Source organism: Trachemys scripta, chromosome 1 (assembly GCF_013100865.1).
Source record: "Trachemys scripta elegans isolate TJP31775 chromosome 1, CAS_Tse_1.0, whole genome shotgun sequence".
In the NCBI taxonomy this organism is placed as follows: domain Eukaryota; kingdom Metazoa; phylum Chordata; order Testudines; family Emydidae; genus Trachemys; species Trachemys scripta.
The window spans coordinates 192,582,138-192,598,365 of record NC_048298.1 but is presented as its reverse complement, the minus strand read 5'-3'; the positions used below and the strand labels follow the sequence as shown (position 1 = coordinate 192,598,365).

Below are 16,228 nucleotides of genomic sequence, written 5' to 3'. Positions count from 1 at the left end.
CTTACAACAGATTAATCTAAGTGTAAAAGATCTCCAAGACACCATACCTGCTCCAGACCAGTGGCTGAATTAGTTGACATAGCAGAGATGTATTGACACGTTTACCCCCACAAAAATTAATAGAGGTTAAGGACTGCAAGACCAACGAAGGTTTGTAACAGAATTGTATTCCACATTAGAAGTATATAAATTTTATAAACATTAAAACAAAATGCAGCATCCGGTTGATTTTTTCCCTATGATTAAATGTTGTTCATTTTCTTTTGCAGATTAAGTACTATAGGTAAGAAATACCCAATTTCACCAGGGACCATCAGTATAATCTGCACACTTTTCATGAGTAATAAAACCCCATAAAGCGGAAAGACATTTGGATTGAGACAAAAATCTCCTCTCATCTCCACTGTGACGTTTTTATTTTAATACTAATCTCACACAAAACCTACTTTAAGCAACATTCAGGGTCAGCCAGAAACGAACCCAAACCAATATATAGAGAAAGGAAGCTGGAAATTATTCTAATCTCCTGTGTCTTGTGTGAATAGCCCAGCTGAAGTCAAGGGAACAACAGGCCTGAATCAAAGTCCTTTTAATGCAATGGGAGATTTTTCAGTGAGTTCAGTAGGCTTTGGATCATGCCTTATTTGCATTATTAATCTTTTAAGAAGTAAAGTTGGGATCTGGCCTATTGTCCCAGCTCTAGATTTTGCAGGAGTTTCCCAACAGTAGGTAATTTAACAGCCGACAGGCCGGATCCTGCATGCCTTGCACACTTAAAACTCCCACTGACTTCAGTAGGATTTTGAGTATGCCAGGAATGCAGTACTGAGCACTTGCATTGTCCCTGCAATATCCTCGGCACTATTGAGTGGGGGATGGACCAGGCATTTCGCAGAACTCTGATTTTATGACTTGTGTCAGTTTAAGTTAGAGGGTTATTTTCATCTTTTTGTGTGCATATATTTCCTTTTATTAAGTGTAGGTTTTTTTAAAAAAAACTCACTTTGTATTAAAAGGTGCATTTATAAACTGTTTACAAAAGGGTTAATAAAGGCTTATTATATACCGTAATAAGTGGTTAATCAATTGTTTTGGTATCAAGAAAGAAATAGATTGCTTTAGAGCCATTTCTATCACCTTCTATTAAAGCCATTTGTAAGTTTTTGGGGGGAAGGATGAGGATGTATGTCCATGATCTGTGGTTGAAAGACTTTTTTCCAAGATTTTTTTTTTTTTTAATTTGTAGTCTTCATCTGAGGTACATTGTTACCCGCCCTTCATTAGGGAAGGCTGGTGGAGTTAATTGATTTGTAATTATGCTGTGCTGCTAGGTGGTTATTGTAAGTTTAATTATTGCCAGGACAGCTTTAAATCTGTGGTTTCAATGTCACATTAAAGACATAATAAAATACTGATGTGTCAAAGACCAACTACTATAACATACTACTTATGTCTATAACGTCTATTATAATCATTAACCGTTTATTAACTATTTATAAATGTATTCCTAGTATGAAGTGTGACCAACAAAATCTCTCTCCCTCTCTCATGAACACATACCAGAGTTGCAGAGTAATCATAAAATCTTCGTTGTCCTTGAAAATATTTTTATGAACTTATAATTACATATTCAGCCAAGTAATGAGTTTGGAGAAAATGCAACTGTAATCACATAAAAAGCTTATCTACTTTTTAAAGTGAGGATTTCTGATCTAATAGAGCATGATAGACTATAATGGATTTCTAGAACTATCTGCCTTTGAAAAAACAAGTTGGCACATAGGACTTGTACTGCATTGCACAAGAAAAATCGTTCTGAAAGTGTTTTGAAAAAGCAGTTACTGTACATGCCTGGAAGCCACTTTTTGGAAGTTCAATGTTCATACCATTTTAATTAACAATTTCAGAGCAACAAAAACAAAGAACACATATCATAGACTAACTACCTGCTAAGTCTTTCATTCCTCAAAACAGCTTTTGCGCTGCAAAATCACAGTCCCCCTCTCCCACCCAAAAACATTAAGAACCAGTAAACCATTTTTTCTGCATTTGGGTAAACAAAACAAAACAGGCCAAAAAACTGTCCCAGACAAAAAATCTTGGGTAACTAGTCTGATATGATATTTTCCAGCTATGTTACAGATTCCTGAAAATACGACTGATGTTGAACTAAATAATGCTAATATAATTAAAGCAATGTGAATGTTTCAACTTTAAAGACAAGGCATGCTTTTTCCATTCACAGAAACTGTTCATGTAAAAATCCATCATCCATGAAGCATGTTCTGATTTTTAATTTTTCTTTGCTTTGATAGATCAATTGCTTCACAATATCCCTTAAAAGACAACTATCCAAGAAAAGCTAAATGTACAGTGTTCACACTTTAAAGATTGTCAGTTTTATAGAACAAATGTTGCTAAAACAGTGGAAGATTGAGGGTCATTTCTGTCACTATCTGAAAACATGGGCATCTAATAACATTAGGTAAATATTTTGACAGTAGACTACAAGGTTAGTAAGTTTGTAAAAAGGCGTGCTCTCTCACACAGTCAAAAAAAAAAGAAAAGAAAAAAAGAGTGATTATTCAGTAGATCCTACAGAACTACAGAGCAGAACAAAACTTATATTACCATGTTGCACAGGTAACCAAATGACATGGTTAGCATGATCTTTTCACAGCATACTTGCGCCATCTTTCATTCTACTCCATGTTGAATGATTAAGTAAAATTATTTTATAATGTGAAAAATAAAATACTTGAAAGAGTTTAGTAAGCCTAGAAAAATCAGATTTGGGTTTGGCAAAGCCAACCTAGCTATTCAATCTACAATGAAACAACAACAAAGTTCAGTCAAGTCCTAAATGTTTCCAGGAGTACTCTTCAGCAATACATTTAACAATTCAGAAGTAATACGTGTTTAACTGTAGTATTTAAATGAACAAAGTAAAACCTAAACTTGCATTCTCATTGATTTTTCTTGGCTAGCTTTACTTTTCGGGGGGAGATGATTACTATCTGAATGCATTCTATTTACTATGGCAGAGGGGGAAATTGTTTAGAAATAGAAATGTTTCACTAGTGTTATCTTAGATTTTCAAGAGGGAATGAAGGTTACTTATATTTCCAACATGCTTTCCAAATTATATTTTGCCTAGTCAACTTTAAACCCAGCTGAATTTTTAGTGAATGTTTTGTCTGAATGATTATCAAAAATAAAAGAAGACCAAAAATACTACAATAGCGTACCTATAAATCACACAGTTATGGCTGGAGAGGTAATTTCATCTTGCATAGACTGAATAATTATTCATTAATTGCTCCCAAGCAGGTTTGGTACCAAAAATTGAATCATTAGTAACTTAAATTCACTTAATTACAATCAAGTGCATCTGTTTTAATTTTGCACAATTTCCATGATTTCTTTTTAAATGTTGCAGTTTTAGTTATTAGATGTCAGTCCTTGAAAAAATTTGGGCCCCATAGTTTGTTAAATAGTACCTTTGATTATTAAAACTGAAGTAATTTTACAAATATAGTTTACTTTTCACTATACTGTTTACTTTTTGCAGTTTTCTTGAGACTAACATTAAAAATGGATTACTCCATTTTCTTTTGTCATTAGTAACTTTCCAGTCAATTTCACATTCCAGGTACTTATGCACTGGATAAACGCTGCAAACACCAGCAAGAACGCTTACTTATTCTATTGAATAAAAATATATATATTTCCACTAGAACGAAGGAAAAAATCCAAGGAAACACTTTTAATTGGTGTAATGATTTGTACAAGCTTGCTTTCATAAAATCAAAAGGGACATTGTCAACTTGAAATCTACTTATTTTCAACTGAGTTAAAAGTTTCAGGTACTACACCCACCTAAGTCCCCCTGCCAATATATATGTATTTAAAAAAAAAAAAAAAAAAATCACATTTTTCTATTTTTTGAGGACTCAATTCTGCCAGCTTTGCTCGTATTGAGCAATACATTATTCTACTCACGTATGTAAGTATTTGCAGCTCTGTGGCTTCAACTGCTACTAAACATGAACAAAGCTGGCTGAATCTAGCCCTAAAAATATTTTTCCTCTCACCTTCTGTTGTATGAAAAACATACACAGTACAATAGGAAAAAATGGCTCTACCATGGGAAACACTGAAAAAGTGCTGGCAGAAGCAAACAGTAAACAAATTGAAAAGATAGAGAAAAGTATTTTTGCTTCCAATCTCAGTCAGTTATATTCATCTTGGGTGTTGCTTATAACAATAGTAGGCAAATGTTTTCATACAGGAGTTTGATTTTTAAAGTTGACTGTGCCCTTTTAATTTTTGGGTCAAATTGGACTTGTCAGTATGCCTTAAATCAATTACATTATACCAGTTTTCATAATTAAATCTTTCATTATACACTCTTAGTATTTTCTTTAAATTGCTCAGTACATATGGAAAGGGTATTAGAGGCAAAAACAGAGAAGATAGATTAAAACAAATACTTTAAAAACTTTACTTTAATAATTCTAACCATAATCATACCTCATTACTGCAGTTGAGTCAACAGGCCCAATTCATCACAGGCATAATTAGGTGTTACAGTGGCGAAGTCAGCTGCTTATGCTAGTGGTGAATGTAGCCCAATGCCAGTAAAACAAGGATTTTTTTAATGGTAACCTCTGAAAAATAAATTTGCCTTCTATGTACATGTAACAATTTTTTAGCATCTCCTGTCAAGGTCTCTGTTCATGCTGCCTATAAATTGCTCAGTAAGGCAGACTTCAAAGCCCCAATTCAACAAAGCACCTAAGCATGTGTTTAATTTCAAGTATATGGTTTAACCCCACTGAAGTTAACGGGATCTAAGCACATGCTTGGATATTTTGTGGAACAGGAATGGCTTTAAGTAGGTGCTTATAGTTAAGCACATAACTAAGTGCTTTGCTCAATTAGTGCTTAAGATTTGAAGGTAGCACCCTCCTTTTCACACTGTCCTGCTACAAGATTTCTTGAGTCTACTGTTCTTTGCACTTAACAATGGGGAAAGACCAACTTTTTCAGCATGAAGGGTCAATAACAGGTGTTCAGAAATAACAATACACAACTCAAGATCTGCGGATAAACTGAAATTAACCATTATCACAGATAAATCTATTTTCATCACTAGTTCTGAGTTTGTTAAAAGACACACAAGGATTTTTTACAAGCCTGTTGTAAATTCTGGTAGTGATGTTTGTATCTGAAAAGATTCTTTATATAATCCATAAATTATATTTTTTGTATGTGGAAACAAATTTCAAATTCAATAATATAACTGAGGTGGAAAAACTAGCCAGTCAATTTTTCATTTTTAAAAATCAGACTGAAAAAACATGAACTATTAAGTTTCTCTGTTGATTACTAGAAATTTTGTGGATAATTGTACTTACTTACCTGAATACCTATTTAGCAAATATCTTCGGATACAAGTTTAGATACAGAGTTAAATGTAATTTGAGCATTAGTTTACACATATATAAATCAAAGTTTGACAATATCAAAATCCCATCAAACTGTGGGCCCTTCTTATGCTATTATCAAATATACTATACCACTATGGGATAGCAGAGAACCATGGAACACTAGCATTAGGCATGTTTATTAAATTTGGTCAAATTTTCAGAACCTTCCAAATAGGAATACTAAACATTTATTTTCCCCTTCTGGAAATTTTTTTCTCATGCTCAATACAGTTGTCATTCCAATTCCTACTCAATTTATAAAAATATTTTTTTTATCCAATAATCCCGCCAAGGTAAAAATAGGAGTTTTTATAGCAAATGATAAACAAGCTCACTGACTATGAGAGAAATTAAACTTATTTAAACTGTCATACATTCGCTACTGAATCACACATCTCCATTTTCTTTGTGGGTGTGTGTTGTTGCCCACCTCAGACTGGCAGTTTTTAAGGTGCAGAAGCATCTTTCAAATGTGTGTCTAACTTAATGATCAAGTGCCACATGCTTTGAATTTACATCGTTAGTCAACCAAGAGCTGTCTTTAACAACAGGTCTAATTGAAACTGCATAATTCTTTAGAAATTGTAGCACTTTCAATCTAATGAGAGAACAAAAGGGGTATTTATGTGGTTCATTACATTACTAGATGCAATTTTTTGTAATTAAAAAAAACAAACTCAACCTCTCTTCAAAATTCAAAAACACATTTGAAAGAAGTTGCTGCACCTGCAAAGACACTCTTTAAGCTTACTATGAAATACAAAAAAGTGCACCCTTCTATATCTACATATAAAACATATTAGAAATAAAACTTGTGTAAAATGTTTGCTGTGCAAACTATAAAAACAGTCAGTCAGTCCATTCATTTTCCTAAATATTTTGTCACATTCTCTTGCTTCCTACTGCAGAGAATCACTGTTATCCAAAACAAGCCCACTGATGTTTGTTGTTGAGAGGTCTGCTCCATCGTCTTCACCACTATCCACAGATTCATCCTCACTTTGTCCTGCCATCATAACTTGCTGAACAGCCAAAGTAGCACCATCAGATGACAGAGACTGGAGACTGTCTACATTCATGTTGACCGGAGCTGTAATTGTTACAACAGCTCCTGGAGAAGTGAAAACATGTATACAATTAGTAAACTGAAAACAATGATCAAATCAGAATTTAGATTTAACATTACACAAGAGAATTTGGTTTTTTTTAATAGGATACCTTGGAAATTACATATAACAACTAACTATGTTATTTAGGTTGCAAAGTCAAGCACTCAAAAGTTAGGAAATGTCAGAATTGAGATTGCAAGACTCTATTTGGTCCCTCTGTGTGCATGCATGATACAGTCTTTAATTACATGATCACAAACTAATATTTCCCACTGTACCCCTACCTCATTCAGTGCACAGGCTGGAAGGTGCTCAGGGAATGAATCAGGGTTACTTAAATGGATGAGACTGCTGCCTTATTTAGCTCCCATTGATGTCAACAATTAATTGCAGTGTTGTTGTAGCCGTGTTGCTCCCAGGATATTAGTGAGTCCAATAAAAGATATTACCTCACCCACCCTGTCAACAGTTACTGGCAGCTTTCCTATTGACTTCAGTGGGAGTCAGATCAGGCCCTTGATGCAGACGCTGCAAGGTGAGTAGGGACCTGAGGCAGGGGTCTGCAGGAAGGGAAAGGCTGGTCCTGTGGTTAAGGCAGTTGGATGCCACCCAGGAGGGATAACTGGGTCTATTCCTGCCTCTGCCACAAAGTTCCTACATGATGCTAGCCAAGTCATTTAAACCAAAAGTTCAACAGGTGGTTACTAATGATATAGTCCTCATTTCTCAGTGCCCAATGTGAGACTCTTGGGGCCTGGTTTGCAGCACTGAGCACATAACACTATAAGAGAATTCAATGGGAGCTGTAGTACCTTGGGCAGTAAGGCAGGGTGGTCTGCACGAATGAGAACAGCGTGGAGAGTCAGGAGGCCCCATGTAACAAGTCTGGCTCTTCCACTCTGGGAAAAATAATATATGTTCATGTAACTAAAAACTATATCATAATACACATGCACCAGAGCGAAGAATTAAGGTTGCATGGACAACTTTAATTCTGACATTTCCTAACTTCCGAGTGTTTGACTTTGAGAAACCTAAACAACATTCTTGAAACACACTTTTTTCTAAATATATTATATACCAAAAATCCAAGTATTTAGCTAAAATTTTGAGAGAGAAATTTCTGTCAATTTTTTCCAGACTACCAACACAGTGGTTTAGCTACAATGCCCCAAAATATAACAAAAAACACTTTATTTCTATGTAATAAAGACATTTAAATAAGGAATTCATTTTACTATACATGTTCCAGCCAATTTTCCTTACCATCTGACATTGTAAGTTCATTAGATTGCTGCTGAGCAACTCCTGATGCAATGGAATCAGGCCAGAACCTCTGAACTGGTCTGTTTTGAGCTGTTTTTTTCTTTGTTTTTGGAGTTTCGGAACAGCTAGAATCCAGCATTGGCTGAAGAATTCGTCTTCTAGCATTGATAAACCTAAACATGACCAACAAAAAAAACCCCACAGCTTATGACCAAAAAATTGGGAATGCATGCGCATGCATGCACACACAGAGACAGTCTCAACCAATGTTTTATGCAAAAAATAAAAATTAAATAGAAATTAATATTAAAAATAAAAAAGGCGATTTCTTAGCACCTTGGTTTCACACTCCATGTTAGGGATGCACGAGAACCATTGAACCACAACACCTGCTCCTTGAGCACTGAAGTCCTTTGATATTGCAAATCTTTAACTAAGGAAGCAGCTCTCTACTTCTCCCTGGCTGTCAGGCTCTTCTTCCTCCCTCCTCTACTGCCAACTGGTACAGTTCTTCTTCTAGCCAGGTGCATTCCAAGGTCCACCCACCCAATATAAGCTGTGAATCATTGCAGCATGGCCCAGATAATGGATGTTCCTCTAATTAGGGTCCCCCCAGACATGGCTCCTACTTGGGTCATTTGCTCAGGTTCCCTGCTCACCTGGCTCTTTCCTGTTTATCTCTGGTTTGTCCCTAGCTCCTGCCTGACATCCTTTGATGGTCCCACTAAATTTCCCATGCCTGGCTCTTGCGCCAGTCAATCCACTCTCTTGTCAACAGTCTCTACCAAATGGATTCTTCACCTTCTTCCCAATTCCTTGTAACTCCCTGCTGTCCTCCTGTTTATTTCAAGCCCCTCCAATTGCTGCACAGGAACCATCCTTCCCTCTTTTTTCTGCTCCTGAACATAAACTCAAAAGCCTGAAAAGCCATCAGTAATTAATTTCACTGTAGTTAGGTAAGGAAGGATTGTCTTATGACAAAGCACAGGACTTTGAATGAGGAGACCAGAGCTCTATGCCAGATATGACAAAGACTTCTGGTCTGTTGGACTGGTCATTAAAGCTCTCTAGCCTCAATTCCTTTATCAGCAAAATAAGCATACTACTACTTCCATATCTCTCGGGGTATTATGAAGTGAAAATTCTTAGTGCCTGTAGGGTGTTTTGAGATCTTTAGGTGCTTTAAGTTTGCAGAGTACTATTATATGGAAGACCATCCATTGTTTCCAGGCAAGTTTAGTGTAGAACTGTAGATTGAACTCTAGATGACAGGTTTCAGAGTAGCGGCCGTGTTAGTCTGTATCCGCAAAAAGAACAGGAGTACTTGTGGCACCTTAGAGACTAACAAATTTATTAGAGCATAAGCTTTAGTCCACGAAAGCTTATGCTCTAATAAATTTGTTAGTCTCTAAGGTGCCACAAGTACTCCTGTTCTTTTAACTCTAGATGTTCATGATTTTTTAGTTTAAGTTAGACTCTTAATTTTATTTCTATGTATTGTACACATGTGGAAGGTACTCACATACACAGAGTGTACCTCCATACCCACACTCCAATTATGGACATTAAGCCAAAGTTTTGGATCTTACCAATTGTTAACCTGCAGTAGTGTCAGATTTGTCTGGGCTGCAATTTGCTTTTTCTCATCTTCTGTTGGATATGGATGCTAAGGACAAAAAAAAAAAAAAATGTATGTAAACTTTTTGCTTTTTTCTTTTGTTAAAAGAAAATGAAACTTTCTTCATTACTATTGATTAAAAATTGCTAGAATAAAAAAAACACCTGTTTCATTAACAAATAATTTTTAAAACAAATTTTTACTGATACAGACACTTAACAAGTAAAACTTTACTAAACAAAAACTGATTTTATCTTTATAAAGTGTATATGCCAACATTTAATTGCCAATGTCAAATTCAGAAAAAAAAATGCTTCTCACAGCTGCCAGAGTCCTTGTTAGACAGTGTGATCCTTCATCAGCACAGCATGTGGTAAGATTTGATTAGTTACACTGTCTGACGGCTATGTCACATGAGAGTGCTGATGAGCCTTATGTGGTTAAATAACAACCCCCCTCCACCCGAATTAAATAGGACAAGGAAACTGTATGTAACATAAGAAGTGCACGTGTGATTTTCATGCATAATTCATCAGTTGTAACATCAGTTAGCTAAAACAGAAGATAGAGCGCTATAAATTAATGGAGTATTTATTACTAATAGAGACCTATCTTCCCTTTCCAGCGCAAGTATGCGTGCACAGGGAAGACACTGTAGAATAACATGGAGCCAATGGCACAAAGCAGTTGTTGGAAGGTTTGGTGAAAATTCAATTCCCCTCCACATATAATTTATACATGAAAAGTGAGCCATGCATTGGAGGAGTAGCTGGCACTAAATCCTGGGCACCACTGAAATAAACAACAACAACTTCTAGGAAATTTAGTAAGATCTTGCAGTTCAAATGTTAAATATATGCAAAATTAGGGCCTTATCCAGCTCAGATTAGAGTCAATGGAAAAAACTCTAACAGACTTCAGTGGAAACTAAATTGGGCCCTTAATGCATACAAAGTAAGGCCAAAAAGTTTTATCTTCCTCAGAAAGTCTTCTCTGGATACTTATGACTGCTGATGTTTAATTCTTACCCCTATATGCTGAAAGAGCCAAGATCTCATCACATTAGTAGCGTGCTTTGGAAGAACCCCTCTCTTATTTTTTGACGAGCCATCATCTTGATGCAAGATACTTAGATCTTGGTTTAACTGTAACTGAAGCTGCACAAATAATTTAAGAAAAATGTAGAAAGTTATAAAGTTACTTTAATGAATAAAGATATTGCACAAAAATTGTTTTTATCACGTGAAAGCAATTAAATAAATTAGCTCTATAATCTGTGTCAAAAAAGGGTACTTTATTTACCTGCAGCGGTAGTGGTGGAAGTTCTCTTGCAGTATTATCCTAAAGAGATCCATACTCTGGGTTACATATTATCAGGTTTCTGATGTTTTAGCATTTTCTAGAACCTCTTTCAAGAATTGCTGTAGTTGCCAGGAGGCTGTATTCACCTCATCATAGCTACCAAGTGCCAATTTATTTTCACTTACAGTAAAATTCATTCCAGTGCAGGGGGCCAGGCATAAGATCATTCTTATCCTGTAAACACCATATTGAGAATCTGATTCTCTACTGACTTGCAATTTGTGTAGCCATTTATGCGTGGTGCACAGAGAGTGTAACATGCTATGCTTATTTTGTAGTGTTTCACACTCACTTTACGCAGGTGTGACTACACAAGATACAAGGCTGTGAAGAATCAGGCCCTACGGGTTTAACATGGAGCTTAAGTAGTGTAAGACACCTTGTGCGGGTCTTCTGCACTGAGGTGAATTTAACTCTACGGCCCTTACTTCCCCAGCCTAAAAAAATACAGCAAAACTCTCAAAGCACAATAGGTCTGTGCATGTGCCTCAATACACATCATCATCTAAGAAGACAATAATGACAGGTATAAAAAGCAGCTCTCACTACTTAACGTCCCCCCCCCCCCGCCTCCAGCCTCTGGAAACTACAAAGCTGAACTGGTGAGAGGTGCACACAAGAAAAGAAAGCCATATATATATATATAAACAGATACAAAGAATATATGTATGACAACTAACTTTGTAAAATAAACAGCTATCACCAGCTCCACTTTTAAGAGAAAAATCAGCTAAACTCTGTCCTTGAAGTATGTATGCAGTTTCTTGGGAACTGCATGCATACACGTTCAAGTTGAGTTTGGCCTGATGAATTTAGATTATTGCAACAATAAGTTCAAAAGAGCATGAGAACAGAGTAAAATAAATGACGAAGTTTAACTGATTGTAGTGGAAATTCAGCAGCTCCTTTAACAAGTATATAACTGTATGCAAAGCCACTGTACAGGGAGAATCTATTACTTAAATGTACATGCTTAAAATACCAATTAATAAGGTTTTCCTCATATATCTCTATCTATATGTGCACATACATTTTTAAAAACTACAGTAAAGCAAAATTAAGTTTTAAAGTTTAAATGCACAAAGATCAGGAGATTCTGAATTAGAGTTTCCACACAATTTTTAACTCTACTCAGTCAGTAACCAATGCTGCATGCACTTGATTTATATTTATGCTGTACCTTTTCTACAGCTTCAGAGGCACATATTTAGTGTTTTGTTTTACCAACTCTGGGTTATAGCCCCTGAGGCTGTATTATATTCTCCATGTTCCCTCAGCTACAGAGCATAACCAAGTAGCACCAGCTGTTTTAGAAAGGGCTGACTGGCTTCACCCGTAAATGTTCTTGGTCCCCCAAACCTGGCAGGCCACTGCATGATTAAAAGGAGCACAGCATATAGACTTGAAACGAGACAGTCCTCTCAGTCAGCTGGAATCCTCTGAAACCGAAGTCAGCAGGATTTGAAAAGTCTGCACTTGGGATAGAGAACATGAAACAGATTTCAAAGCCTGCTGGCCAGGTCTCCCCACAATCCCCAAGACATCTGGAAAAAAAAAAAGTTGTACTGTATTGTTTCTATACTGTAGGATCATTTAATGGAAGACCCTAATGTAATGCCTACATGGGGAAGAGTTCAGGCTATTGTAGGATCCATAACAGCAAGTAAAAGCTAGACCTTAATGATTTTTAACATAGATGTATGAAACCTTCATAAGTTATCAATCTTTCCCTCTTTTGTCTCCTTTTTTCACTCTCAATTGATGTATCTAGATGTTCCCACATTGAAAAAATCTGCATCTATGAACATTTGGAGAGATGCTCTTCAGTGTTTATCCAAACCTAGTAGGAAATAGCATAGAGCTCACATATGATATATCATTTCCAACAGCTGTGTTACAACTTCATTATTTCTAAACCAAGTTTCCTCAAACAAGACAGAACACTGGTTCATCGCCAAGCATTGTGTATATTCTGAGTGTGACTCTATTTTTAAAAGGCTGTTCTTGAGCTAAGTGTAAATTATCATATGAAAACAAAATTTCTCCTAGCTCCCAAACACATTCAGAATTGACAACACACACAGCCAATTTTTTTAAATTCACAGCAAATTCTCTGCAGAGGCTCACCATTGCATTTTTCAACTCCCACAAGATAATTTCTTCCCCACTCCCTCAGAAAGTTATGGAACACTGGAAATAGGAATTTAGGAAGATCTATTTCATGCCCAAGGGTTACAGTGGAAGACAGGGTCAAAGTCAACCCACAGATGGACTTTGGAGTTCCAACAGAAGTCAAAGGAAACGGACATATTTGTGCATAACTTGAGGTTATTTTGTCTCACTGGATGCCACTTTTCCCATTCAAAGAAGCAATAGTTTTCCCTCCCAACAATCCAGTTTATGTGAGAATTTTACAAGTCAGGGGCATGGATGCAATTCCTATTAACTCAAAGGTATATGTCTCTGAGGGCAGTATTTGGCCAGGTACATGCTGTTACAAAGAATAAGTGATTTTAAAAATACTCTTTCATGAAAGAAAATCAGTAATTGTTAATAGACTTTATATTGTGCAGATGAATCTTCCTGTTCAAATGTTTAACAAAATTAATCCACTCTAGGATCTTCTTATTCCTGGATAATCTGATTTACCACTTTCTGATACATGGACCACTATCTTGATGTTCTGATTTGAGACTGTCAATCTGCTATCATATATTTTCCTTTCCTATAATGCAGATTTGATTGGACTGTCCTATTCTAAACTGTAAAGGGCTTCTCAGCAAAAGAAGGCTGATCTTTCTCTTTCTTGAGTGTGATGTAATGCACACTATTTGGCTGTCATCCATTTAGTTCAACACAGTACTCTGAAAGTTTGTGTAGTGAGAAACACCTCTTAACAAGTGTAAACTCTGAAATATATAAAAATAAAGTTTTAAATTACTGGTGCTGGCAGCCTTCTTGCGAAGTGACACTTCTGACACCAGCAGTATGGCATCATAACATACTTGTGTACATCCATCCTGACATAATACTAGTTCAGTTAGAAAGAGTTTAAAAATGCTTAATGTTTACTCAGTAAACTATTTTTCTTCTATACAAATACTTCTCTGCTATCACCAAGAAGAAAGGAATTGATAGTTGATGTCATGATGCTCTGTCCTGTAAAGGGAGATTTTTGCAAATCTTTGAGATCCTATGCCATATTACAAATGTGGGGATCTTTGCAGCAATGCTTAACATTTCTTTTTTTCTGGATTGAAGTAATTAATTCTATATTAATTAATGTTTATTTGTGTAATGCTCAGTCTGTCACTTTATCATACTGAATACATTACTATTACTTTAAAAAAATAGGTTTTTTACTCCAAGAAACTATTCCATGAAGACCATGAAACAAACCTGTGAATTCTGGATCCTAATTGTCCCAGGTGACAGTGCTTGTGTCACTACTTGACCTTGTGGAGTGACCACAGTGACTGGCTGATACACTGTACCCCCTTTAAAAAGGAACACAAAATTATGATTATAAAGTAGATGAAAGTGAATTTTTGAAAAACATGCATTTCAACACTAAGATCACTATTAAGTGAATATCTTGATGGGAGTTATTTTACTGACAAACATCATTCTTGTACCATGTCTAATTTAAAGAGGGACAAATAACATTCTATTTAATTATTTAGTAACATTATTGCTGACAAACAGAAATGCCTTTTTTAGATAACTGATATTAACTATATTTTATTACAACTTCTCTAACACATTAAGATGCACTCTTGGATATTAAAGTTTCATTCATAGAAAACCATAACAAGTTTGACTCAATTTCCGTCCATTTTAGATATGCCAGATCAGATGCTCATAGTGACCTTAGTGACAAGACATTTCAAGTGTATTTCATCTTGACTGCCAGCCCAACACAATGGTGCTGTTTGATGTTGTCAGGATTTCACTGACTTCCAGTTCCTGTTACCCTACATAATGCGATGAAAGACTTTAAAGCACAGCATTTCAATAATACATATTTTTTGCCTAATAATATTTTGAAAAACAATAGAAAACATATGTTCTTTTCAACAATAGATCAAATAATTTTTCCATTTATAAAAGGACATTGCATAGAAATATATCACACCCTTCACCCCCACTTCCCACAAAATCCTTTAGATATATTTCTGTGCAATGTCCTTTTTTTGGTTGTATATACATAAGTATATACCAGTGGTTCTCAACCAGGGGTCTGGGGCCCCCTGGAGGGCCATGAGCAGGCTTCAGGGGGTCCCCAAGCAGGGCCAGCAATAGACTCGCTGAGGCCTGGGGCACAAAGTCAAAGCCCCACCGCATGCGGCTGAAGCCTGGGGTCCTGCCATCCAGGGCTGAAGCCAAAGCCTGAGCAACTTAACTTCTTGGGGCCCCCTGTGGCATGGGGCCCCAGGCAAGTGCCCTGCTCGCTACCCCTCTAACGCCAGCCCTGGCGTTCATATGCAGAAAACCAGTAGTTCTGGCACAGGCAGGCCATGGAGTTTTTATAGCATGTTGGGGGGGCTCAAAGAAAAAGATTGAGAACCCTGGTATATACTATACTTAATTTACACACAACATATGAAACCAGTATTCAAAAGAACTACTGGGACACTCGGTTGTATGATATTTGGAAAGTTACTATTATAGGAGTTATTAATAATAAAATATTCCTATATTTGTACATTTCTTAACAACTGTGAAAGAAAGCAAAATAAAAAGCAATATGCCAGTTTTTCTTTTCTGTGTCATACCTGCTACTGTTGCCATAGTTACATTTCCCTGCTGCAATGCTGATGCAGGCACCATAATCCCTTGGGGACTCAGTGTGCCTGCAATGGCACTTTGAATTTGCTAGAAAAATAAAATAATTAGTTTTTTTAAATTAAGTATGCTCATGTAATTTTTAGTTGCAACAAATCTGGGGCTTTAAAAAGAGGATCATCTCCAAGAGAAAGACTCCATCACTCAAAGGTCATTACTGCAAACTGATCAGCTTGAAAACATTAGTCATTAAATAATAATTTCATAAAGCAGACATGAAATACCCAAATATATTTGGGGATAAAAAAGATTTTGGATACAGAACTAAACCAGAAGTGAAACAACAATTTTTAAAGACACAGAAGATAAAGAGTAGATACAATTGGTCTCAGGAGATAAAATTACAAGTGAATTTGGAGGTTTAATAAATAACTTAATTCCTTCTGTAGCTTTCTGACTTAAAAATGCAGTATGTACATGATACCTTAATATTATTTTAATTTAATTAAACTGTGTAATACAGTTGTGTAATTTAAATTATGTTCATACACCCTGATCTTGCAAATATTTGTACATATTCTTAACTTTGCCTGTGA

The 16,228-nt window shown here is 36.0% G+C and overlaps 1 protein-coding gene across 7 annotated transcripts in view; it reads right to left on the bottom strand.

Moving 5' to 3' along the window:
• Positions 1–2,278: 2,278 nt before the first annotated feature.
• The window catches only part of PKNOX1 (PBX/knotted 1 homeobox 1), an 82,246-nt gene continuing 68,296 nt past the window's right edge, over positions 2,279–16,228 (bottom strand). For 4 of the 7 annotated variants that reach the window (XM_034753566.1, XM_034753558.1, XM_034753581.1 and 1 more), the window contains 8 exons: positions 15,623–15,722; positions 14,247–14,344; positions 10,788–10,826; positions 10,514–10,642; positions 9,457–9,533; positions 7,868–8,040; positions 7,414–7,500; positions 2,279–6,603 (listed from right to left, as the gene is read on the bottom strand). In XM_034753566.1, the coding sequence (XP_034609457.1) occupies positions 6,392–6,603; positions 7,414–7,500; positions 7,868–8,040; positions 9,457–9,533; positions 10,514–10,642; positions 10,788–10,826; positions 14,247–14,344; positions 15,623–15,722 (915 nt within the window). In that variant the 3' untranslated portion in view covers positions 2,279–6,391. The remainder of the gene's footprint in view (positions 6,604–7,413; positions 7,501–7,867; positions 8,041–9,456; positions 9,534–10,513; positions 10,643–10,787; positions 10,827–14,246; positions 14,345–15,622; positions 15,723–16,228) is intronic. The other 3 variants (XM_034753586.1, XM_034753595.1, XM_034753604.1) reach the window with 3 other exon arrangements.